Source organism: Balaenoptera borealis (genome assembly GCF_965194805.1).
Source record: "Balaenoptera borealis genome assembly, chromosome: 3".
Taxonomy (NCBI): domain Eukaryota; kingdom Metazoa; phylum Chordata; class Mammalia; order Artiodactyla; family Balaenopteridae; genus Balaenoptera; species Balaenoptera borealis.
The window spans coordinates 28,248,472-28,274,553 of record NC_138866.1 but is presented as its reverse complement, the minus strand read 5'-3'; the positions used below and the strand labels follow the sequence as shown (position 1 = coordinate 28,274,553).

The 26,082-nt window shown below is 41.4% G+C and overlaps 1 protein-coding gene across 6 annotated transcripts; it reads left to right on the top strand.

The window, feature by feature from the left end:
* The first annotated feature begins 181 nt into the window (after positions 1-181).
* COQ6 (coenzyme Q6, monooxygenase) lies at positions 182-25,166 on the top strand. 6 transcript variants are annotated; one of them, XM_082383941.1, is made up of 12 exons: positions 184-400; positions 16,035-16,169; positions 17,262-17,320; positions 17,609-17,732; positions 20,662-20,792; positions 21,497-21,604; positions 21,860-21,922; positions 22,126-22,233; positions 23,882-24,084; positions 24,162-24,277; positions 24,444-24,610; positions 25,060-25,166. In XM_082383941.1, exons 1-12 carry the CDS (start codon positions 235-237, stop codon positions 25,087-25,089), a joined length of 1,410 nt encoding a protein of 469 aa, XP_082240067.1. In that variant the 5' UTR covers positions 184-234; the 3' UTR covers positions 25,090-25,166. The 6 variants fall into 6 exon arrangements, with proteins under 6 accessions (XP_082240068.1, XP_082240069.1, XP_082240066.1 ...); XM_082383939.1 differs by having other exon boundaries at positions 21,479-21,604; XM_082383942.1 differs by lacking the exon at positions 22,126-22,233 and having other exon boundaries at positions 182-400; positions 21,479-21,604.
* Positions 25,167-26,082: the final 916 nt, after the last annotated feature.

Here is a 26,082-nt window from a genome sequence, read left to right as displayed (position 1 = left end):
GGCCTCTGATTGGCTCCCAGGCGGATACACGAACCAGTCCCCTTCCCAGGCAGCCTCTAATCTGTCCCGCCCAAGCAGGCAAAGTTCGTTTTCTGATTGGCCTATTCTCTTTGCACGTTATACTTCCGGTTTTGAGGTGGCGGCTCAAGCGGCCTGTGACTGGAGAGCTCTGCTCCGGAAGTGCTAACCCCAGGCGGGCCCAGCGGGACGCCAATTACGGTGCAGGTCAGGACCATGGCGGCCAGGCTGGCCGGGATCCGGTGGGAGACTGCCCCTGCCGCTGCCCGGAGGGTCCCGCTGGTCTCCTGCCGGAGGGGGGCCGGCGCCTCGTCAGACACCGTGTACGATGTGGTGGTGTCCGGGGGAGGCCTGGTGGGCGCCACTATGGCTTGTGCCTTGGGTAAGCGCATCTCCAGGCCGATAGCGGCGGGGAGCGGGGCCGTAGAGAAACGATGAGGACCGTGTGAGCCCTGGCACTGTTTGCCCAAGGTCTAAGCGTTGTAGATCTTGTGGTCCATTCCCTGCCCAGAGGAACCCCAGGACTCCGGGGGCAAACGTTTGCTCCTTCAGGATTCCGAAGGGTCAAAAGTGGGAGGGACCTCTTAGGAGTCCTTCCAAAGCGTGGGGAAACAGACCCGCCCAAGGTTATTTAGTTCTGGACACAGTTGGAAGTAATCAGGCATTGCCTATAGAGCTAGGCTAGGCAGTTTTTTGTTGATGTTGTTTTTTAAACAGCTTCATTGAGCTATAATTTGCATACCATGAAGTTTACCCATTTAAAGCATAGAATTTAATGATTTTTAGTATAGTCACAGAGTTGTGCAGCCATTGCCACAGTAAATTTTAGAACATTTTTATCACCCCCCAAAAGAAACCCAAACCCATTAGTAATCACTGCCCATGTTCCCCCAATCTCCTCAGCTCCTGGCAACCACTCATGTACTTTCTATCTCTATAGATTGGCTTTTTCTAGACATTTCCATAGACATGGAATCTGCTTAATGTTTTCAAAGTTCCTCCAGGTTGTAGCATGTGCCAATAGTTCGTTCCTTTTTATGGCTAAGTAATATTTTGTGTGGATATAGCACATTTTGTTTATTAATTCATCAGATGATGGACATTTGAGTCGTTTTCACTTTGGGGCTATAACAAATAATGCTACTATCATTTTCTGTACAAGCTTTTGTGTAAGCATATATTTTTGGTTATCTTGGATATATTCCTAGGAGTGGATTTGCAGGGTCATACGGTAAACTCTGTGTTTAACATTTTGAAGACCTGCCAGTGTTCCAGAGTGGCTGCACTACTTTACATTCCCACCAGCAATAAATGAGGGGTCTAATTTCTTTCTTTCTTTCTTTCTTTTTAAAATTAATTAATTAATTAATTTATTTTTGGCTGCGTTGGGTCTTCGTGTCTGTGCGAGGCCTTTCTCTAGTTGCGGCGAGCGGGAGCCATTCTTCATGGCGGCGCGCGGGCCTCTCACTGTCGCGGCCTCTCTTGTTGTGGAGCTCGGGCTCCAGACGCAGGCTCAGTAGGTGTGGCTCACGTGCCCAGTTGCTCCGCGGCATGTGGGATCCTCCCGGACCAGGGCTCGAACCCGTGTCCCCTGCATTGGCAGGCAGATTCTCAGCCACTGCACCACCAGGGAAGCCCCTCTTTTTTTTTTTTTTAAGAAAGAAAGGCATTCCTTAATTTTTTTTCATTCATTCATTCATTCATTTATTTTTGGCTGCGTTGGGTCTTCGTTGCTGCACGCGGGCTTTCTCTTGTTGTGGCAAGCGGAGGCTACTCTTCGTTGCGGTGCACAGGCTTCTCATTGCGGTGGCTTCTCTTGTTGTGGAGCACGGGCTCTAGGCGCGCGGGCCTCAGTAGTTGTGGCTCGCAGGCTCTACAGCGCAGGCTCAGTAGTTGTGGTGCACAGGCTTAGTTGCTCCTCAGCACGTGGGATCTTCCCAGACCAGAGCTCGAAACCGTGTCCCCTGCATTGGCAGGCGGATTCTTAACCACTGCCCCACCAGGGAAGTCCCGAGGGGTCTAATTTCTCCATGTCCTGGACAGCACTGTTACTGTCTTTTTGTTACTAGTTATACTAGTGAGTGTGAGGTGATATCTCCTGGTTTTGATTTGCATTTTTCTAATGACTAATGATGTTGAATATTCTTTCATATGTTTATTGGTCATTTGTATGTCTTCTTTGGAGAAATGTGTATTCAGAACCTTTGCCCATTTTTAAACTGGGCTATTTGTCTTTTTATTATTGAGTTGTAAGAGTTTTTTATGTATTCTGGGTACAAGCCCCTTATCAGATAAATGATTTTCAGATATGTTCTCCCATTTTGTGGGTGTTTTTTTCACTTTCTTGATGGTGTCCTTTGAATCACAGAAGTTTTTAATTTTGATGAAGTCCAGCTTATCAATCTCTTACCACTTGTGCTATGGTGTCATATCTAAGAAATCATTATCTAACCCAAAGTCACGAAGTTTCGCTCCTGTGTTTTCTTGTAAGAGTTTTATAGTTTTAGCTCTTACATTTAAGGCTATGATCCACTTTTTTTTTTTTTTTTTTTTTTTGCAACCCGGTGAGATGAACAAGAATGCAAGAATTACTGCTCTTCTTTTTTTTTTTAAAGCACTGATTTTATTTTATTTTATTTATTTATTTAAAGTATTTTTTTTTTTAATTTATTTATTTATGGCTGTGTTGGGTCTTCGTTTCTGTGCGAGGGCTTTCTCTAGTTGTGGCAAGTGGGGGCCACTCTTCATCGCGGTGCGCGGGCCTGTCACTATCGCGGCCTCTCTTCTTGCGGAGCACAGGCTCCAGACGCACAGGCTCAGTAATTGTGGCTCACCAGCCTAGCTGCTCCGCAGCATGTGGGATCTTCCCAGACCAGGGCTCGAACCCGTGTTCCCTGCACTGGCAGGCAGATTCTCAACCACTGCGCCACCAGGGAAGCCCTATGATCCACTTTGAGTTAAACTTTGTATGCAAGTTAAGGTAAGGACTTTGCTTTTACATGTATAGTTTAGGCTGCTCCACCTACCTTGTGGGGTAGATATTTTCATCTTTTATATGAAGAAACAAGGTTAAGTAAGGACCAGAGTCTCACACCAGGCAGAGTCAGAATTTGAACCCAGGCAACCAAATTCTTTTGCTTTTAACAACTGTACGGTGACTTTCAGAAATTGGATTTGAGTTTTCTGGCTTCACAAATTAAAGGTCACTAACAGTGAGAAAGTCTTTTCTGATTTCAGTTCTGGGGTGATAGTCACATCTTCCCTAAGAAGTTCCTCTTCTAGGAAACTGGTGGGAAGCAGTGCTTTGTATGAGCTAATGGGCTTGAGTCTCAAAGTAATTTTGTAAAACATAGTTATTAGTTATTGAGCACTTGCTATAGATAGGCATCTTTTAAAGTATTTTGCATATATATATATACACATACATATATATGTATGTATATTATATACTTTTTTTTTTCTGTGCCAAGTGGCTTGCAGGATCTTAGATCCCAACCAGGGATTGAACCTGGGCCCAGCAGTGAGAGTGCCGAGTCCTAACCACTGGACTGCCAGGGAATTCCCTATATTTTATTTAATTGTCATAATACTCTTGATTGTAGATTGTACAGATAAGAAAGTTAAAGCTCAGAAAGTTTAAGTAACTTGCTCTCAAAAGTTGGTAATTAGGAAGTACAAATCCTTTTTGAGACTGACAAGACTTTCTGACATATATACCCTTGCTCCCTGACAGCCATTTTGGTTTTACCTATTCAGTAAATGGACTATAATGGTGCTTCTCAAGCTTGAGCGTGTTTAAGAATCATCTGGGTTTTTTGGTTTGGTTTTGGTTTTGGGTTTTGAATAACTAAGACAGGGACATAACACATGAGAATTTTGAAATACAAAAGGGCATAGAATATATAGTATAAAGCATGTATAGTAAGACTTCCATTTCTAATTGTTAGCCATCCAATTCTCCTCAAAGGCAATTGTTGTTACCAGTCTGTGGAGCATATTTTTAAAATGCGGATTTCAGGTTCCACTTCCAGTGACTCTGACTCAGTTTGTCCAAGTGGGGCCCAGAAACCTGTATTTTTTTTTTTTTTTAATTATTTATTTATTTATTTATTTTTGGCTGTGTTGGGTCTTTGGTTCGTGCGAGGGCTTTCTCCAGTTACGGCAAGTGGGGGCCACTCCTCATCGCGGTGCGGGGACCGATCTTCATCGCGGTGCGCGGGCCTTTCACCATCGCGGCCCCTCCCGTTGCGGGGCACAGGCTCCAGACGCGCAGGCTCAGCAGTTGTGGCTCACGGGCCCAGCCGCTCCGCGGCATGTGGGATCCTCCCAGACCAGGGCTCGAACCCGCGTCCCCTGCATTAGCAGGCAGACTCTCAACCACTGCGCCACCAGGGAAGCCCAGAAACCTGTATTTTTAACGAATAATCTCCAGAGATGGATTCAGGAGATCTGAAGACCACACTTTGAGAATGAAAAACACTGGGGAGGCTTAATTGTCTTGTAGTGACTTCACCTCCTAACTTTTTATACAATTTTGTATGATATGTACCTGAAAAATTTTTTAGTTTTACTAAATTTTTGTTAATTTTGTTAAAATTTGGTGTTTTGCTATCTTCTTTCTATAACTTTTTTCCTTCCTATATTGTTCTTTTTTTTTTTTTTTTTTTTTTTTTAAATCAACTCCCTACCACTGTGGTTCTGTTGTCATTCCTGAGTTTGTGGCACATGGTTAGTACTTTTTTTTTTTTTTTTTTTTTTTAATTTTATAGCTACTTTATTTATTTATTTATTTTTGGCTGTGTTGGGTCTTCAGTTCGTGCGAGGGCTTTCTCTAGTTGCGGCAAGCGGGGGCCACTCTTCATCGCGGTGCGGGGACCGCTCTTCATCGCGGTGCGCGGGCCTTTCACTATCGCGGCCCCTCCCGTTGCGGGGCACAGGCTCCAGATGCGCAGGCTCAGTAGTTGTGGCTCACGGGCCCAGCTGCTCCGTGGCATGTGGGATCTTCCCAGACCAGGGCTCGAACCCGTGTCCCCTGCATTAGCAGGCAGATTCTCAACCACTGCGCCACCAGGGAAGCCCCCTATATTGTTCTTTTTCTCATCCCCATTTACCCACATTTCAAGGAGGGAAAGCAGCAATTCTTTTATAAACTTAGAGAATTCTGTATTGTAATTGTTTATTTTTCTGTCTTTTCCTTAGAAGTATAAATTTTTTTTTAAATTTATTTTTGGCTGCGTTGGGTCTTCGTTGCTGTGCACGGGCTTTCTCTAGTTGTGGCGAGCGGGGGCTACTCTTCATTGCGGTGGCTTCTCTGTTGCAGAGTGCGGGCTCTAGGTGCGTGGGCTTCAGTAGTTGCAGCACGCGGGCTCAGTAGTTGTGGCGCATGGGCTTAGTTGCTCCGCAGCATGTGGGATCTTCCCGGACCAGCGATTGAACCCGTGTCCCCTGCATTGGCAGGCAGATTCTTAACCACTGCGCCACCAGGGAAGTCCCAAAAGTATAAATTCTTAAAGTCAGGGCTGACTTTAAACAGATACTGGCAATACAGAATTCTCTGTGTAAGTTTACAAAAGAAAGGTCATGGGCCGAACACACTGGGATGTAAGAATCACTGACTCTAAGTCAGTCAAACCTACCAAGCGTAGGTTTACAAAAGAAACATTCACACAGCAGCTAATTTCCTATTTAAAAAGCTCAGAGAAGATACTGAATGTTAAAACATGGAAGTTGAAGCTCTCGGGGGTGGGGGGAGGTTTGGAAATCTTTCATGCAATTTATTCAGTGAGCAAGCCTCTGCTTTTTTCCTATAAAATAGACGGAGCTGAACACTGTGAGGAGACTCTCTCCTTGGGCAGGTGCCTGTGGAGTCAAGTAAACTACCTGCTTGGGATTTTGTGCATGCTACTGTCTCCCCTTGATTATCATGGCATGTATCCCAAAGAATATTCTTTGTGAATAGTTTATATGCTGATCAACCTTTATATTTCAACATCCACTTAATTTTAGACAGCTGCTTTAAAAGTGTAAAATTTCCAGCTGGCTCTTCATATTTCCGTATAGGTCAGTTTTTATGTTTTCCTTGATTCTTTTCTTCTTCAGACTCACATTAGTTCATGTTTTATGCTTGAAATACCTATATTTCCCTCTCACATTGTTATTTGTAAGTGATATTCTTTAATATTTTTTCTCCAAGCTAGTTTCCCAAAATGTTATATTATTTTTTTATAAATTTTAAAAATATTTATTTATTTATTTTTGCCTGTGTTGGGTCTTCATTGCTGTGTGCGGGCTTTCTCTAGTTGCGGCGAGCAGGGGATACTCTTCGTTGCGGTGCGCGGGCTTCTCATTGCGGTGGCTTCTCTTGTGGAGCACAGGCTCTAGGCGCGCGAGCTTCAGTCGTTGTGGCTCACGGGCTCTACAGCGCAGGCTCAGTAGTTGTGGCAAATGGGCTTAGTTGCTCTGTGGCATGTGGGATCTTCCCAGACCAGGGGTTGAACCCGTGTCCCCTGCTTTGGCAGGCGGATTCTTAACCACTGTGCCACCAGGAAACCCCTAAAATATTATATTAAATAACTAAAAAAAAAAATATTGAAAAATAAAATAAAATATTGAACCTGGCTATATTTTATGTGCTTGGAAATCTAATTTTTCTAAATTTATTTATTTAATTTATTTATTTTTGGCTGTGTTGGGTCTTCGTTGCTGCACGTGGGCTTTTTGTAGTTGTGGCGAGCGGGGGCTGCTCTTCTTTGAGATGCACGTACTTCTCATTGCAGTGGCTTCTCTTGTTGCAAAGCACAGGCCCTAGAGCACGTGGGCTTCAGTAGTTGTGGCTCTGTGGCATGTGGGATCTTCCTGGACCAGGGCTTGAACCTGTGTCCCCTGCATTGACAGGCAGATTATTAACCACTGTGCCACCAGGGAAGTCCCTAATTTTTTTTGACTAAAGGAAATTTATAAAATATATAATGTTATACATGCATTTGTAGGTGATGAACTGATTGTACTATGTCATAAAGCTAGAAACAGTGAGAGCTGGGATTAAAATCCAGAGTTTCTGATTTTCTTTTTTTTTGGTTGTGTTTTTAATCATTTTTTTAAAGCTTCGTGTTTTTTTAAAAAATTAATTAATTTATTATTTATGGCTGTGTTGGGTCTTCGTTTCTGAACGAGGGCTTTCTTTAGTTGCGGCAAGTGGGGGCCACTCTTCATCGTGGTGTGCGGGCCTCTCACTATCGCGGCCTCTCTTATTGCGGAGCACCGGCTCCAGACGCGCAGGCTCAGTAGTTGTGGCTCACGGGCCTAGTTGCTCCGCGGCATGTGGGATCCTCCCAGACCAGGGCTCGAACCCATGTCCCCTGCATTTGCAGGCAGATTCCCAACCACTGCGCCACCAGGGAAGCCCCTTCTGTGGTGTTTTGAAATAACAGCCCAGCTGGACTAGAACAGGCAGTGATCACATTATCTCAATCTACTGAAAACCCTCCAGTGACTCCTACTGTAGTTGGGATATGGTCCAAGTTTCCTGCCACTGTCTAGAAGGCACTATTTGATCTGTATATTATCTCTCTCTCCAAATTCACCTTGATCCATTCTCTTCTGTAGGCACCTTCAGAGACAGTGGTCACCCTTCAGTCTCTAGAGCTGCATTGTCCAATATGGTAGCTACCAGTCACACGTGATTACCGATCACTTAAAATATGATACCATATTTACCATATGCTAATCTAAATGCATTTGTTCTGTAAATGTAAAATACATACCACATTTCAAAGGCAGTATAAAAATTAATGTAAAATATCTCATTAATTTTGTCATTGTTAATATTCATAATGCTATTATTTTGGATATATTAGATAAACTAAAGCAAAATTAACATGTAATTAACCACTTTTTTTACTTTTTAAATGTGGCTTCTAGAATATTTAAAATTATGTGTCACATTATTTTTATTATTTTGCATATTATATTATTTCTAGTGGACAGCATATTTCTAGAACAGACTAAACTTACTTCCATTTCAGAAACTTTTCTTTTTCTTTTTAGTTGTTGTCTCTTCTGAATATTCTCTCACCAAGTTTTCTCCTGATTGTTTTGTTTGTTTGTTTGGTTGGTTTTTTTGAATTTTTGAATTTTATTTTATTTTTTTATACAGCAGGTTCTTATTAGTCATCCATTTTATACACATCAGTGTATACATGTCAATCCCAGCCTCCCAGTTCATCACACCACCACCCCCACCCGCCGCTGCTTTTCCCCCTTGGTGTCCATACGTTTGTTCTCCACATCTATGTCTCAATTTCTGCCCTGCAAACTGGTTCATCTGTACCATTCTTCTAGGTTCCACATATATGCGTTAATATACGATATTTGTTTTTCTCTTTCTGACTTACTTCACTCTGTATGGCAGTCTCTAGATTCATCCACGTCTCTACAAATGACCCAATTTCGTTCCTTTCTATGGCTGAGTAATATTCCATTGTATATATATACCACATCTTCTTTATCCATTCGTCTGTCGATGGGCATTTAGGTTGCTTCCATGACCTGGCTATTGTACATAGTGCTGCAGTGAACATTGGGGTGCATGTGTGTTTTTGAATTATGGTTTTCTCTGGGTATATGCCCAGTAGTGGGATTGCTGGGTCATATGGTAATTCTATTTTTAGTTTTTTAAGGAACCTCCATACTGTTCTCCATAGTGGCTGTATCAATTTACATTCCCACCAACAGTGCGAGAGGGTTCCCTTTTCTCCACACCCTCTCCAGCATTTGTTGTTTGTAGATTTTCTGATGGCGCCTATTCTAACTGGTGTGAGGTGATACCTCATTGTAGTTTTGATTTGCATTTCTCTAATAATTAGTGATGTTGAGCAGCTTTTCATGTGCTTCATGGCCATCTGTATGTCCTCTTTGGAGAAATATCTATTTAGGTCTTCTGCCCATTTTTGGATAGGGTTGTTTGTTTTTTTAATATTGAGCTGCATGACCTGTTTATATATTTTGGAGATTAATCCTTTGCCCATTGATTCGTTTGGAAATATTTTCTCCCATTCTGAGGGTTGTCTTTTCGTCTTGTTTGTAGTTTCTTTTGCTTTGCAAAAGCTTTTAAGTTTCATTAGGTCCCATTTGTTTATTTTTGTTTTTATTTCCATTACTCTAGGGGGTGGATCAAAGAAGATCTTGCTGTGATTTATGTCAAAGAGTGTTCTTCCTATGTTTTCCTCTAAGAGTTTTATAGTGTCCAGTCTTACATTTAGGTCTCTAATCCATTTTGAGTTTATTTTTGTGTATGGTGTTAGGGAATGTTCTAATATCATTCTTTTACATGTAGCTGTCCAGTTTTCCTAGCACCGCTTATTGAAGAGACTGTCTTTTCTCCATTGTATATCCTTGCCTCCTTTGTCATAGATTAGTTGACCAAAGGTGCGTGGGTGTATCTCTGGGCTTTCAATCTTGTTCCATTGATCTGTATTTCTGTTTTTGTGCCAGTACCATATTGTCTTGATTACTGTAGCTTTGTAGTATAGTCTGAAGTCAGGGAGTCTGATTCCTCCAGCTCCATTTTTTTCCCTCAAGACTGCTTTGGCTATTTGGGGTCTTTGTGTCGCCATACAAATCTTAAGATTTTTTGTTCTAGTTCTGTAAAAAATGCCATTGAATCTGTAGATTGCTTTGGGTAGTATAGTCATTTTCACAATATTGATTCTTCCAATCCAGGAACATGGTATATCTCTCCATCTGTTGGTATCATCTTTAATTTCTGTCATCAGTGTCTTATAGTTTTCTGCATACAGGTCTTTTGTCTCCCTAGGTAGGTATATTCCTAGGTATTTTATTCTTTTTGTTGCAGTGGTAAATGGGAGTGTTTCCTTAATTTCTCTTTCGGATTTTAAATCATTAGTGTATAGGAATGCAAGAGATTTCTGTGCATTAATTTTGTATCCTGCAACTTTACCAAATTCATTGATTAGCTCTAGTAGTTTTCTGGTGGCATCTTTAGGAGTCTCTGTGTATAGTATCATGTCATCTGCAAACAGTGACAGTTTTACTTCTTCTTTTCCAATTTGTATTCCTTTTATTTCTTTTGCTTCTCTGATTGCTGTGGCTAGGACTTCCAAACCTATGTTGAATAATAGTGGTGAGAGTGGACATCCTTGTCTTGTTCCTGATCTTAGAGGAAATGCTTTCAGTTTTTCACCATTGAGAATGATGTTTGCTGTGGGTTTGTTGTATATGGCCTTTATTATGTTGAGGTAGGTTCCCTCTCTGCCCACTTTCTGGAGAGTTTTTATCATAAATGGGTGTTGAATTCTGTCGAAAGCTTTTTTTGCATCTATTGAGATGATCATATGGTTTTTATTCTTCAATTTGTTAATATGGTGTATCACATTGATTGATTTGCGTATATTGAAGAATCCTTGCATCCCTGGGATAAATCCCACTTGATCATGATGTACGATCCTTTTAATGTGTTGTTGGATTCTGTTTGCTAGTATTTTGTTGAGGAGTTTTGCATCTATATTCATGAGTGATATTGGTCTGTAATTTTCTTTTTTTGTAGTATCTTTGTCTGGTTTTGGTATCAGGGTGATGGTGGCCTCATAGAATGAGATTGGGAGTGTTCCTTCCCCTGCAATTTTTTGGAAGAGTTTGAGAAGGATGGGTGTTAGCTCTTCTCTAAATGTTTGATAGAATTCACCTGTGAAACCATCTGGTCCTGGACTTTTGTTTGTTGGAAGATTTTTAATCACAGTTTCAATTTCATTACTTGTGATTGGCCTGTTCATATTTTCTATTTCTTCCTGGTTCAGTCTTGGGAGGTTATACCTTTCTAAGAATTTGTCCATTTCTTCCAGGTTGTCCATTTTATTGGATAGAGTTGTTTGTAGTAGTCTCTTAGGATGCTTTGTATCTCTGCGGTGTCCGTTGTAACTTCTCCTTCTTCATTTCTAATTTTATTGATTTGAGTCCTCTCCCTCTTTTTCTTGATGAGTCTGGCTAATGGTTTATCAATTTTGTTTATCTTCTCAAAGAACCAGCTTTTAGTTTTATTGATCTTTGCTATTGTTTTCTTTGTTTCTCTTTCATTTATTTCTGCTCTGATCTTTATGATTTCTTTCCTTCTGCTAACTTTGGGTTTTGTTTGTTCTTCTTTCTCTAGTTCCTTTAGGTGTAAGGTTAGATTTTTTATTTGAGATTTTTCTTGTTTCTTAAGGTAGGCCTGTATAGCTATAAACTTTCCTCTTAGAACTGCTTTTGCTGCATCCCATAGATTTTGGATCATCTTGTTTTCATTATCATTGTCTCTGGGTATTTTTTGATTTCCTCTTTGATTTCTTCAGTGGTCTCTTGGTTATTTAGTAACGTATTGTTTAGCCTCCATGTGTTTGTGTTTTTTACGTTTTTTCCCCTGTAATTGATTTCTAATCTCATAGCATTGTGGTCAGAAAAGATGCTTGATATGATTTCAGTTTTCTTAAATTTACTGAGGCTTGATTTGTGACCCAAGATGTGATCTATCCTGGAGAATGTTCCATGCACACTTAAGAAGAAAGTGTAATCTGCTGTTTTTGGATGGAATGTCCTACAAATATCAATTAAATCTGTCTGGTCTATTGTGTCATTTAAAGCTTTTGTTTCCTTATTAATTTTCTGTTTGGGTGATCTGTCCATTGGTGTAAGTGAGGTGTTAAAGTCCCTCACTATTATTGTGTTACTTTCGATTTCCTCTTTTATAGCTGTTAGCAGTTGCTTTATGTATTGTGGTGCTCCTATGCTGGGTGCATATATAGTTATAATTGTTATAGCTTCTTCTTTGATTGATGCCTTGATGGTTATGTAGTGTCCTTCCTTGTCTCTTGTAACATTCTTTATTTTAAAGTCTATTTTATCTGATATGAATATTGCTACTCCAGCTTTCTTCTGATTTCCATTTGCATGGAATATCTTTCTCCATCCCCTCACTTTCAGTCTGTATGTGTCCCTATGTCTGAAGTGGGTCTCTTGTAGACAGCATATATATGGGTCTTGTTTTTGTATCCATTCAGCAAGCCTGTGTCTTTTGGTTGGAGCATTTAATTCATTCACGTTTAAGGTAATTATCGATGTATAGGTTTCTATTATCATTTTCTTTATTGCTTTGGGTTTGTTTCTGTAGGTCCTTTTCTTCTCTTGTGTTTCCCACTTAGAGAAGTGCCTTTAGCATTTGTTGGTTTGGTGGTGCTGAATTCTCTTAGCTTTTACTTGTCTGTAAAGCTTTTGCTTGTCTGTAAAGCTTTAGATTTCTCCATCAAATCTGAATTTGATCCTTGTGGGGTAGAATAATCTTGGTTGTAAGTTCTTCCCTTTCATCACTTTAAGTATATCATGCCACTCCCTTCTGGCTTGTAGAGTTTCTGCTGAGAAATCAGCTGTTAACCTTACGGGAGTTCCCTTGTATGTTATTTGTCGTTTTTCCATTGCTGCTTTCAATAATTTTTCTTTGTCTTTCATTTTTGCCAGTTTGATTACTATGTGTCTCAGCATGTTTCTCCTTGGGTTTACCCTGTATGGGACTCCCTGCACTTCCTGGACTTGGGTGGCTATTTCCTTTCACATGTTAGGGAAGTTTTCGACTATAATCTCTTCAAATATTTTCTCAGGTCCTTTCTCTCTCTCTTCTCCTTCTGGGACCCCTATAATGTGAATGTTGCTGCATTTAATGTTGTTCCAGAGGTCTCTTAGGCTGTCTGCATTTCTTTTCATTCTTTTTTATTTATTCTGTTCCACAGCAGTGAATTCCACCATTGTGTCTTCCAGGTCACTTATCCGTTCTTCTGCCTCAGTTATTCTGCTATTGATTCCTTCTAGTGTAGTTTTCATTTCAGTTATTGTGCTGTTCATCTCTGTTTGTTTGTTCTTTAATTCTTCTAGATCTCTGTTAAACATTTCTTGCATCTTTTCGACCTTTGCCTCCATTCTTTTTCCGAGGTCCTGGATCATCTTCACTGTCATTATTCTGAATTCTTTTTCTGGAAGATTGCCTATCTCCACTTCATTTAGTTGTTTTTCTGGGGTTTTATCTTGTTCCTTCATGTGGTACATAGCCCTCTGCCTTTTCATCTTGTCTATCTTTCTGTGAATGTGGTTTTTGTTCCACAGGCTGCAGGATTATAGTTCTTCTTGCTTCTGCTGTCTGCCCTCTGGTGGATGAGGCTATCTAAGAGGCTTGTGCAAGTTTCCTGATGGGAGGGACTGGTGGTGGGTAGAGCTGGCTGTTGCTTTGGTGGGCAGAGCTCAGTAAAACTTTAATCCACTGGACTGTTGATGGGTGGGGCTGGGTTCCCTCCCTGCTGGTTGTTTGGCCTGAGGCGACCCAACAGTGGAGCCTACCCGGGCTCTTTGGTGGGGCTAATGGCAGACTCTGGGAGGAGAGTACTCACGCCAAGGAGTACTTCCCAGAACTTCTGCTGCCAGTGTCCTTGTCCTCACAGTGAGACACAGCCACCCCCCACCTCTGCAGGAGACCCTCCAACACTTGCAGGTAGGTCTGGTTCAGTCTCCTATGGGGTCACTGCTCTTTCCCCTTGGTCCTGATGCGCACACTACTTTGTGTGTGCCCTCCAAGAGTCTAGTCTCTGTTTTCTCCAGTCCTGTTGAAGGCCTGCAATCAAATCAGGCTAGCCTTCAAAGTCTGATTCTCTAGGAATTCCTCCTCCCATTGCCGGACCCCCAGGTTGGGAAGCTTGACTTGGGGCTCAGAACCTTCACTCCGCTGGGTGGACTTCTGTGGTATAAGTGTTCTCCAGTTTGTGAGTCACCCACCCGGCAGTTATGGAATTTGATTTTATTGTGATTGCGCCCCTCCTACCGTCTCATTGTGGCTTCTCCTTTGTCTTTGGATGTTGGGTATCCCTTTTTGGTGAGTTCCAGTGTCTTCCTGTCGATGATTGTCCAGCAGTTAGTTGTGATTCTGGTGTTCTCACATGAGGGAGTGAGAGCACATCCTTCTACTCTGCCATCTTGAACCAATCTCCCTCCTGATTGTTTTTCTGATTTTCTTAAATAGGAAGGAACTTTCCTTTAAAGGAAGTTAAATGGTGAAGAAACAAGTGTCCATATAAGATTACATGTATTTGAATCCTTAGTCTTGTCTCCAATACGTTCTATCTGGGTGGAATTATATAAATTACTCACAATTTCTGTACATTGGTTTTTCTCATCTCTAAAATCAGAGCAAAATAGCTTTTCTTTCTTCATAAAATTGTGGTATAGATTATATCAGATGATACTACAGTAAATCATATATAATTGTACCTGGCATATAGGTGTTAATAAACATTAGCAGTGATGATGGTAATGATAATAGTGATTCTATGGAACTTTCCTTTTAGATATACAGGAAAGAAGTAAACATTATTAATATAATAATCTACTGTTATTCATGAAAGAGTGGCAGGTTATTAATTTATGACACTAGGTTGTTATTTGATAAATCAAAATTAACTTGGATTCTATATAGAGTGAAGTGATTTCAAGGTTAAAATTTAGATAGTCACCTACAATTTATAATTTCATTTAATTCAGTCAGTAGCTAAGTCATATATATGTTTGTGCCTTTAGCTGTAATGGTATTATAGCCTAAAATAGATATTTTTATAATTTTTCGATTTCTACTCACCAGGGCAAATATGGGATGGAAATCTGTTTTCCTATGTATTTCCTGGTTTCTCATTTAACAAAAATGTCTGTTAAGACATTGAGTATCTATTTTATGGATTGAGGAGATAACAGCAATTTGCTGCTGGGGACGTACAGTGATAGGAAAAGAAATGATTTCTGGCCTCCAAGGAATTTAGAATCTAGCAAAGGAGAATGATTTGTAAATAACTAACAGAAGGAAGAATGAAATGAAAGCTACCCTAGAGGAACAAGCAGCTGACCTATCCTGGGGTGGAGGTGTGCGGGTGTGGTACAAAGAACACTGCTGGGGAGGTGAGGCTTCAGGGAGTAGGATCCGTAGGGAGCAGGTGGCAGGGAGCATTCGGTTGGAGTGGCTACTGTTAGATCAAAGCCTAGCGATGTGATGGACCAGAAAGTAGTCCTGTCTGTGGGGCATGGCCCCTCTCCCATCCTCCATGGCAGAACTGCTGCTCAGGTGCTGCTGCACGACAGGGAGCGCCGTGCTGACCTGGTGGGTTCAGCACAATTCACTCCTTTTTGACTGGAGCCAGCCTTGATTTTCACACTTTCTTTGTTGTATGTAATAATAGTGCCTTTCTTCTCATTTAGATTCCAAAATAAAAAGAGGGGTCAAGGTCTGTGGGGTTTCTCTCAGCGTTACTATGTAAGACCTGCAGTGTTTCTTCTCTGGTAAATTCTGTCACATGCAACTCACTGCTTATCTTTTACCTGTATCTTTCTCTGAGACACTGTGGAAGGACTTGTGTTTGTGCTACAGTGACCCAGTAACAGAGTCTCCAAGTCCTCTTTTTACTTCACTATACAGATGTTTTAGGACCAGATTTTTAGGCACAGTTGATGTTATTTTTTGGCCCCCTTTTCTATCATAAGCTCTGTATCTTTGACTTAATCTTGAGGCCACAATGAATTTTGCTTATTAACCCCATTTTTCTATTGAACAGGATTTGTAATTTTTAGTGACTTAATACTTTGTAGATTATAAATATCTGGTGTCTAAATACTACAGCCTTTCTTTCTTCATTTTTCCTTTCTAGGGCAGTCTATTCACTTGTTATGGGTTTTGCCATTATTTGTGTCTTTGCACATGGCAGGTGTTGGACTGTCTGGAGAGTCCTTACCACCATGGGCAGGGTGCTTTGCATGACTGAAATGGTAGTATATGTTATTGCTTAGGACGCCACATGATGTTTTCCTTTTTATGTGTGTAAGAAATTTGTATCCTGAGGGCTAAGGGATTAGTTAATATGTTGCTTCTCTTGGAAATGAGAAAGAGAATAAATTCTGATTTTTCTAAAATGATATAACATTTTGTTCTTTTTTTTTTTTTTTAGGATATGATATTCACTTTTGTGACAAGAAAATCCTGTTGCTAGAAGCAGGTCCAAAGAAAGTACTGGGGAAATTGCCAGAAACTTACAGCAACAGGGTCAGCTCCATTTCCCCTGGCTCCGCAACCCTTCTCAGTAGTGAGTAGAAGATCCTCTGTCATAGAACCAATCTCCTGTCTCTCTTGACTTCCCAGTGTGTCCCATAGGGCAGAGTCAGCAGAGCATCTGGCGAGGAGGGAGCTCACTGAGACGGGTGGGAAGAGGAGGGTGGGGTTGGTAAGTCTAGTACATAGTCGAAGATGAGGACCCCTGGAATTGTTCATGTGTCAACTCCCAGTCTGAGGAAGACATCGCTGGGACATGTGGGTCCATGTAGACATCATTTGTGATGTTGGGTCATTATGAATTGGTGGAATTGAAACTATATGAACTAATTACGATCATTCACTTCTAGTAACAGCATACTCTTCATTTCCAGAGTCAGCCCTATAGGGGGCTGGGGAGCCTGAATGCTAAGTGCTTGTAGGGTATAGATGGATGTGTACACATGGAACCAGTTAGCAAATTGTCTTAAGGTCTTTGTCAAATGTTACTCCCTCAAGCCATCCTATCTAGAAACACCCCATCTAAAATTAAACTCTTGCATGACTCTCTAACTCCTTATACTGCTTTATTTTTCTTTATAACACTACCTGACATTTTATTATGAATTTTTTTTTAATTGTCTATCTCTCCAACTAGAATGTCAGCTGCTGAAGGGCAGAGATTTGTCTGTTTGGTTTCCCGCTTTATGCTCAGTACCTAGAAGTGTATCTGGCACATAGTAAGTGCTCAATAAATATTTCCTCAATGAATGAATCGGTTTAGTGCTCTGGAATTAAGCAAAAAATAGTCTTTATCCAGGGAGTTTGTATCCTCAATAGGATGATGAAGGAAAAGAAAATATGGATGTGGTTTATTTCCCCCACTTTATTATTTCCCCCACTTTAATGTGATTTGACCTTTGATCATGAAAGCTGGGTCTTTTTCGTGCTGTATAATCTGAACTGGGGAACAGAGTAGCTTAGCTCCTAGCATCAAACAGGATAGAAGTGAAGAGTATTTCCCTATTATTGGAGAACACTGAAAACAACCTCTTACTTAACAGGAAGGAGAGAGAAAGGGGACCCCAGGAGGGATGCCGGTCCCATCAGGTTGCTCTGGTCTATATATAACTCCTTTCTTTTGTAGGTTTTGGTGCCTGGGACCACATCTGCAACATGAGATACAGAGCCTTTCGGCGAATGCAGGTGCCTCCTTTATCACCTTTGGGTTATCTTGGTCTATCTTGAGTTAAGATATTGGAGTTCACATTCTCCAGGTTTTCTGTAAATGTGGGAGGAATTCAGACGGAGTTTACACTCAGTCGAAGGAAGTAGGAGGGAAGCATTCATGAGAGAATTTTCTTCCCACCTTATACTTCCTGCCGGAGGGACTGACAAACTGTGGTTTTTCTGCTTCCGTCAATGCTCAGTTTGACTGGAGTAATATTTCCTTTTCCTTGGGTTGTAATACAAACTTTCCCTTTGTGTTTCCAGGTGTGGGATGCCTGCTCAGAGGCCCTGATAATGTTCGATAAGGATAATTTAGATGACATGGGCTTTATAGTGGAGAACGATGTCATCGTGCATGCTCTCACTAAGCAGCTGGAGGCTGTGTCAGGTGAGGTATCTATCTCTTCCATCTTCCACTCACTTTCTGGGAGATGAACTATCTTAGAGTTATTCTGGGACTTACTGGAAGGATCCCTTCTACAGATACTGATGTCCACCATAAAGAAGCCCTCTAACAGTTATCTCAGGGATGTTCTCTCTCTCTCTCGTTTTTTTAAACAGCTTTATTCAGGTATAACTTACATACCAATAATTCACTGATTTTAAGTGTACAATTCAGTGATTTTTCAATATATTTATAGAGTTGTGCCACTATCACCACAATATGATTATAGAACATTCCTGTTACTCAAAAGGAAACCTCGTGCCTGTTTACAGTCATTCCCCATTCCCACTCCTAGCCCCTGGCACCACTAATCTACTTTCTGTTTTTTGAGATTTGCCTATTCTGGACATTTCATGTAGGTAGAATCATACAATATGTATTTTTTAATGTCTGACTTCTCTCACTAAATGCATTTTTGAGATTCATTCATGTTGTAGTATGTATTAGTACTCCAGTCTTTTTTACTGCCCAGTAGTATTTCGTTGTGTGGATATATCACATTTTGTTTATCCATTCATCAGCTGATGGACATTTTGGGTTGTTTCCACTTTTTGGTGATTGTGAATAAAGCTATGAACATTTATGGACAAGTTTTTGTGTGGACATGTTTCATTTCTTCTGGGTGGATACTTAGGAGTAGAATTGCTGGGTCATGTAATAATTCTATGTTTAACATTTTCATAAACTGCCAAACTTTAAAGAGGCTGTACCATGTCCCTTTCCCACCAACAATATATAAGGGTTCCAATTTCTCCACCAACACTTTATTCCCCTCAACCTTTTTTTTTTTCTTTTTTTAATAGCCATCCTAGTAACTGAAGTGGTATCTCATTGTAGTTTTTAAATTTATTTTGTTTGGCCACACCACACAGCATGCGGGATCTCAGTTCCCCAACCAGGGAGTGAACCTGTGCCCCCTGCAGTGGGAGCACAGAATCTTAACCACTGTACTGCCAGGGAAGTCCCATCTTGTAGTTTTGATTGTATTTACCTGATGACTAATAATGTTGAGTGTCTTTTCATGTACTTGTCGGCTATTTGTATATCTTTTTTTTTTTTGGCTGTATCGGGTCTTAGTTGTGGCATGTGGGATCTTTCGTTGCAGTGCTTGGGCTTCTCTCGAGTTGTGGTGTGTGGGCTTAGTTGCCCTGCGGCATGTGGGATCTTAGTTCCCCAACCAGAGATCGAACCTGCATCCCCTGCATTGGAAGGTGGATTCTTAAACACTGGACCATGAGGGAAGTCCCAATTTGTATATCTTCCTTGGAGAAGTGTCTATTTAAAATCTTTTGCTCATTTTAAAACTAGATTGTCTTTTTTTTTTTTTTTAATTTATTTGTTTTTCAAATTTTTTTGGCTGTGTTGGGTCTTTGTTGCTGTGCACAGGCTTTCTCTGGTTGCAGTGAGCGGGAGCTACTGTTCATTGCAGTCCACGGACTTCTCATTGCAGTGGCTTCTCTTGTTGCGGAGCACGGGCTCTAGGCGTGCGGGCTCAGTAGTTGTGGCTCGCAGGCTGTAGAGCACAGGCTCAGTAGTTGTGGCGCATGGACTTAGTTGCTCCGTGGCATGTGGGATCTTCCTGGGCCAGGGTTCGAACCCGTGTCCCCTGCATTGGCAAGCGGATTCTTAACCACTGTGCCACCAGGGAAGCCCTTATTTTTTAGTTATAAGGGTTCTTTATATATTCTTGGTATAAATTCCCTATATATGTGATTTGTAAATATTTCAGGGTTCTGGAGAGAGAAAAATTGGAAGCAACTTAAATGCTTTTTGATATGGGATAATAGTTCATCCCTGCAATGAACTTCTGTGTAGCTTTTAAAGATAATTTTTAAAAATTTATTTATTTATTATTTATTTATTTTTGGCTGCGTTGGGTCTTCGTTGCTGTGCACGGGCTTTCTCTAGTTGCCGTGAGCGGAGACTGCTCCTCGTTGCGGTGCGCGGGCTTCTCATTGCGGTGTCTTCTCTTGTTGTGGAGCACGGGCTCTAGGTGCGCAGGCTTCAGTAGTTGTGGCTTGCAGGCTCTAGAGCGCAGGCTCAGTAGTTGTGGTGCACGGGCTTAGTTGCTCCGTGGCATGTGGGATCTTCCCGGACCAGGGATTGAACCCGTGTCCCCTGCATTGGCAGGCGGATTCTTAACCACTGCGCCACCAGGGAGGTCCTACAGATAATTTAGATCTAATGGTCACTTAGAAACATGTCCCATAATATATAGGTGAAAAAAAGTGTGTGTCATATGATCCCACTTGTGTGTGTGAGTGTGTGTGGGGGGTGTGTGCATATACACACATAGGAAATTGTTTGGAAAGCTATACAACAAAGCTTTAACTAGCTGTCTCTGAGTGGTATGATTAAAGGTGATTTTTTCCCCTTTTTTAAACCTTTCTTTGTGGTTCAGACTTTTACACAAAGTAAAAGTAGTAAGCATGTACTTTTTATGATCAGAAAAGTAAAATGACTTCCAGTGGGAAGAAAAATCTTATGAAATCTAGAACTTGTTTGAGTCTGTGGTATGCCCCACCCTATTTGCTTTGAAAACACATGTGGGTTCATGTAGGCATAGAGTGAAACTAGAGCAGGATCATGAAGATGGGAAGAAAGAGTGCCTCATGCAGGTGACAGTTCAGTGAGAGCTTACTTGTTTTTGTCCTTGTTTTCCTCACACTGATTAATCCCTGTGGCCTCTGTCATTTATTAGCTCTTAGACCATAGCATAGATCACATGAGTTATTTTTGAGATCTTTACTTTTCTTGTTTAGGAGTAAATGGTAAGATAAAGATAAGCTGTCTTGGGACTTTGCTTTAGTTTTTTCCTCAGCCTGTGGGCAAACTGTCTAATGTTTTGTTTTTTCTCTTTTGACCTCCCTAGACCGAGTGACCGTTCTCTACAAGAGCAAAGCAGTCAGCTATACCTGGCCTTATCCGTTTTCCGTGGCAGGCTCCAGCCCTTGGGTTCATATTACCCTAGGTGATGGCAGCATCCTCCAGACCAAGTTGTTGGTAGTTGAAGATTTCTTATTTTGCCAGGGGTCTTGCATATCCACATCTTGTTAGATTCTAGGGTCTCTAGTTTTAGATCTAAGCTATAGTTAAAGTCAACTTTAGGCAAAGCTTTTGGTTATAAGGACCCATACCCACTCAAGCCAGCTCCAGTTAAGATGGTTCTGTTGTATATCCTGTACAGGAAGCAATCTCTTGCACCATCATAGGTCTTGAAATAAAGGATAGCTGGCCTTACAGGGACAGGAATCAGAGGGTCAGAAATTGAGGCTGTTCCTTCCCTCTCAGGAGTCCTGTAGTCGTTCATCTCCTTGCATCTCCCATTTTTTTCTCTTTCTGCTCATCAGCTTCCCCTTTTCCATTGCAGCCGTTCCCAACCTTACTTCGGGATTCTTCAGCTCCAGCGCCTGCCTTATTGCTTTCTAGTTCAAATATGAAGAGACTTTGGCTCAGTTTAACCTATGGCTGGCACCTCTTGGATCAGATATCCAGCTTTGGTCTGTTAATTGAAGCTGGGATCGCATATATAGGGTTACCCCTCTAGGGGCTGGGAGTGAGGCAGGCATGATAAAGAGTTACCTGCCACAGATGGGCTTGCCACCAGTGGGAACTAGAGAAAACTTTTAGGAGGCAGAGACAAAGTTCTGGAACAGTTTCGTTAATTAATAGGTTTTAAGACTCAGCAGGCTCTTGTCTCCATGCAGATTGGTGCAGATGGCCACAACTCAGGAGTACGGCAGGCCGCTGGAATCCAAAATGTTAGCTGGAACTATGACCAGTCCGCTGTTGTGGCTACTCTGCATTTATCGGAGGTAAGATCCTGAGCCCACCATCTGGGGGCCTTGCTCGGGTTTAATTGGTACTGGGAAGATATGGGGATATATGTATATCTATAGCTGAGTCACTGTGTTATAAAGCAGAAACTAACACACCATTGTAAAGCAATTATACTCCAATAAAGATGTTAAAAAAAAATAAAATACATGCAGATATCTTATGACCTAGAAAACAAAACAATAATAACTGGTACTGGGTACTTCTCACAAGAACTCTTCTCTCCGTTGTAGGCCACAGAAAACAATGTAGCTTGGCAGAGATTTCTCCCCTCCGGGCCCATTGCTCTGCTTCCGGTAAGAAGTCCTTCTGGCTAGTCTGGCTAGTCTTAAACATGTCAAGCCTTCCTCTTTTAGAACTTCATTTTCTCTCAGCCTTTTTCTGGTTTCAAGGGAATATGCCCAGGCTAGCTTTGTTACCCCGTCTTGTCTTCCTTCGTGCTTGAGAGCTCTTAAGAACAGAAGTTTTAGCCCTTGGTATTGATGTTCTTTTGACACAGCTTTCAGACACTTTGAGTTCCTTGGTTTGGTCCACATCCCATGAACATGCAACAGAGCTGGTCAGCATGGATGAGGAAAAGTTTGTGGATGCCGTTAACTCTGCCTTTGTGAGTATCACCAGCTGACGATATGTTGCTGGGATAGATACAGAAAGGTGGTTTTGAGTAAGAAAAGAGGAACAACCAACCAGCTGCCCCTTTGATCCTGTAACACCTGATGTGGATTACGTGGAGGAGGGGACTCAGGAAAATGTAAAACAAAGAAATTAATTTGTGTGCTCTTCTGAGGGTTGTGGGCTGCTGCTATGATGACTGAAACAGCTGCCTGGGTGGTAGTTACTTGGATAAGTAACTTTTTTTGAAGCTGTAATACTTTGATAATTTTTAACAGATGCCAAGTACCTGAACCATTGAAGCCTGATTCATCAGAAGTGTTCCTGGGGAGGGGCTGAGCACATTTCCATAGTGAGCTTAAGAGTAAGCTTTGTAGAGAGATGTGGGTTCAATATTGGTTCTACCTGTTAATCTCCTGAAAAATGGAAATAGTATCACCAACCTCTTAGGGTTTAATAGTAATAAAAGTCTAAAGACTTAGAAAGAATTTATGTAAAATGCTTGGAACATACCTAGTACATTATAGGGTACTCAACAAATGGTAATTATTACTGGAGTAGACATAGCCTTTAGATAATACAGACACCAATATTTTTGGAGTTTAAATGTCACATTATCTAAATTCACTAATGATAATGGTCGATAACATTTATCCAGCACTTACTATGTGCCAGGTACAGGTGAAGAGTTTTTTTAACATGTATTTATGTATTTAATTCAGTGAACCATTGAGGTAGGTACTATTATCCTGCTCAGAGATAGGTAACTTGTCTGAGGTCATACAGCTGGCGGCAAAGCTGGGTTCTGAAATCAGGCTGGCCCTTGAGCCTATGCTTTTAACCACCAAACTCTACTGCCTCGCTAATGACTTCACACTGGTTTACAGTGAAGAACTTAAGCTCCACTGCTCTGTAGTAACAACAAGAATAAACAAAAACTGAACGCACTGAAGTGGCTTCCAAGATAAATGGTGACCCTTTATGGGTCATTTAGTATATGTTCCTGGCATAGGCCTTTGCAGTACATTCATTCAGCAAGAGTTATGAGTGCTTCTATATAGAAGGCTCTGGAGTTGGACAAATGAGACATAGTCCTTCCTTTCAGGAAGCTCACAGTCAAGTGAGGGAGAAAGATATAGAAATGACAGTTTTGGTACAGTGGTAGAGTATGTATAGGATACTGTGGGAGCATGAAGGAGAAAGACACACACAGAAGAAGGTTTGGAGGGAGGTTTACAAAAAGGGGTGACAGCTTCTGCATGCTCTGAGGTGTTATCCTGGTGAACCAGAAGTGGGAGGACATTCTAAGTAGAGGGGTGTGTGGAGGCAAGAGCATGTTGTCGAGTGAGCTACTTTGTGGCTGGCATGTGCATTTTGAGGGTAGGATTAGTGAAAGGTGAAGCTCAGAGGTAGGTAGGGGCAGCTCATGAGCAGTTTGGCTTGATCCTAGAGCCTGTGGGAAGTGAGGGGAAGTTGCATTTTGCATTTGTTTGAGGGGCTTGTCACTTGTCTGAATCAGTTTAGGCGTGTTAGGTACCACTACCCTTGGCTGTGGTTATAAAATGGTTGCCTTGTTGAATTTTTAATTCCCTGCTGGAGTCGCTGATGAAATTTCACTTTGTTTTGTGGCTGGTGCTACTCAGTGGAGTGACACCAACCACACAGACTTCATCGACTCGGCTGGCTCCATGCTGCAGTATGCGGTTGCCTTTCTGAAGCCCACTAAGATCTCAGCTCGCCAGCTGCCCCCAAGTGTAGCCAGGGTGGATGCCAAAAGCCGAGTACTGTTTCCTCTTGGGTTGGGACATGCTGCTGAGTACGTCCGGCCTCGGCTGGCGCTCATTGGGTAAGATAATAACAGAGCAGGGCCACTCCTTTTCACTCTACGCTGGAGGCTACACCTGAACTCTGCTTTATTCTTAGGGATGCAGCCCACAGAGTCCATCCACTTGCAGGACAAGGTGCCAACATGGGCTTTGGGGATATCTCCAGCTTGCTCCATCACCTCAGGACTGCAGCCTTCAATGGGAAAGACTTAGGTAAGGATTCAAGTACCTTAGAGAGGTATCCCAAGGTCCTATAATACGGGAAGATCAGGAAAATGGCCCTCAGTAGCTAGATGTAGTGGACATAAATGCATCTGGTTTGCTAGGAAGGAAAACTTCACTACTGAATTAGGGGTTTAACCTTTCCTTTTCCCTTCAGGCTCCATGAGCCACCTCACAGCTTATGAAACAGACAGACAGCGTCACAACACTGCTCTTCTGGCTGCTACTGACCTACTAAAACGGCTGTATTCTACCAGTGCCACCCCACTGGTGCTGCTCAGGACGTGGGGCTTGCAGGCTACAAATGCAGTATCTCCGCTCAAAGTAAGAGAGTTCTTCTCCCAGATCTCCAAGAGTCTTGCTCACTGAGGAATGACTTCGCCAATGACTCGGTTTCTTTGAATTAATTTTCTTGGCTGTAAAATTATCATCTTTATCTGAATACCTTCCCCAGTGGTTATGAGCAGAAATATCCCTTCCGGGGTTTTTGGTGCTAGGGCCCACATCTAAGCAGTAACTTTATATAAGGGCTTAAAATAGTGAATAAGGACTTGTAAAGATAAAGATGCTTAAACTCCTTTTGCTGCTTGGCCAGCTTCTTTCCTGAGAAACTTGCATTAAAAGACACTTTGGAAGGACTCAGGAGGAGAATCTATCTGGGACTTTTGCCAAATTTTTGCTTTAATCACTTTAGATATTTTAAAGTATTTTCACCTGCCCACATACTTTACAATGTCAGAGTATCACTCACTTTGTTTCATTTTTTCCTCCAGGAACAGATTATGGCCTTTGCAAGCAAATGAATGCTCCTCTTCTGGATCTTTTCCCAAGACCATCACGTATTTTCAAGATTTAATTTAATAAATTTACATTAGAATTCTGCAGTCTCTTTTTCTCCTCTGCTTAATGGACCTGTGGAGCTCAAATAATGAGTGATAATTTGCTGTGAGGAGGGCATATCAACCAAGCCAAGAAAAAAACTCCAAAGGAAGACTATGATTTGGTTGAAAGAACTTTTTATTACTAAAAAATTGCTAAGGTGCTGTCTCATTCATTTTCACTTGTTAGCAGTCCTTTCTAAAGAGATTTATACAACTTAAAAAAAATGCTGGTTGTAAATTTATACAGTTGTTTTTTGATAAAGATAAGAATTAGAAATAGTCGATGCATTTTTGTTAGAATTGCTTTTTTAAAATTAGTAACACTAGAATGCAAAATAAACACAAATTGCTTTAACTTTTATTATAGGTATATTAGACTTTCTGAAAAGAAAACCAAATCTTAAAATGCTAGTTATTATTTCCTCATCACAGCACCATATTTCATTTATGGTTCCTCTGTGGGACACCACTGTCTATTCTGTAATAAAACAATAAATAATTTCATTGCACAGGTTTAAAGACCTCAGGAACCAGGTCAAAAGGAAAAATCTGATTAGCAGCAGAATTTGTTCATGTTTGGTTGCAGGCTGGTGCCAGCCTGGGTCGGGGTGGGTTCTTTTACTGTGCACTTTAGAAGCGGTTACCTCACAGTACCAGAGATACCTGTTGAAGAGAGTTTTGGATCCATTAGATTTGTGTACCACAAACAACATCTTGCCCAAAAGTCTGATTTGCAGATGAAAGGAGAAGATAACAGTCTGCTTTTGACCCAACCTAAGCTATTCTTGGGAAATATTTTTAGGGAATGGAAAATTTGTTATCACAGAGGAACTTTTCAGGTAAATGCGCAAAATTTATAAAAGATACTAAAGTGTGAATGTCACAAACCTTCCTGGAATCTCAGGAAAAAATGTG

Coding starts and splice junctions, on each gene's coding strand:
- COQ6 (XM_082383939.1), top strand. CDS start 235: ATGGCGGCCAGGCTGGCCGGGATCCGGTGGGAGACTGCCCCTGCCGCT. Junction 16,170..17,261: donor CTCCGCAACCCTTCTCAGTA/GTGAGTAGAAGA, acceptor TTTCTTTTGTAG/GTTTTGGTGCCTGGGACCAC. Junction 20,793..21,478: donor TCCTCCAGACCAAGTTGTTG/GTAGTTGAAGAT, acceptor AAGACTCAGCAG/GCTCTTGTCTCCATGCAGAT.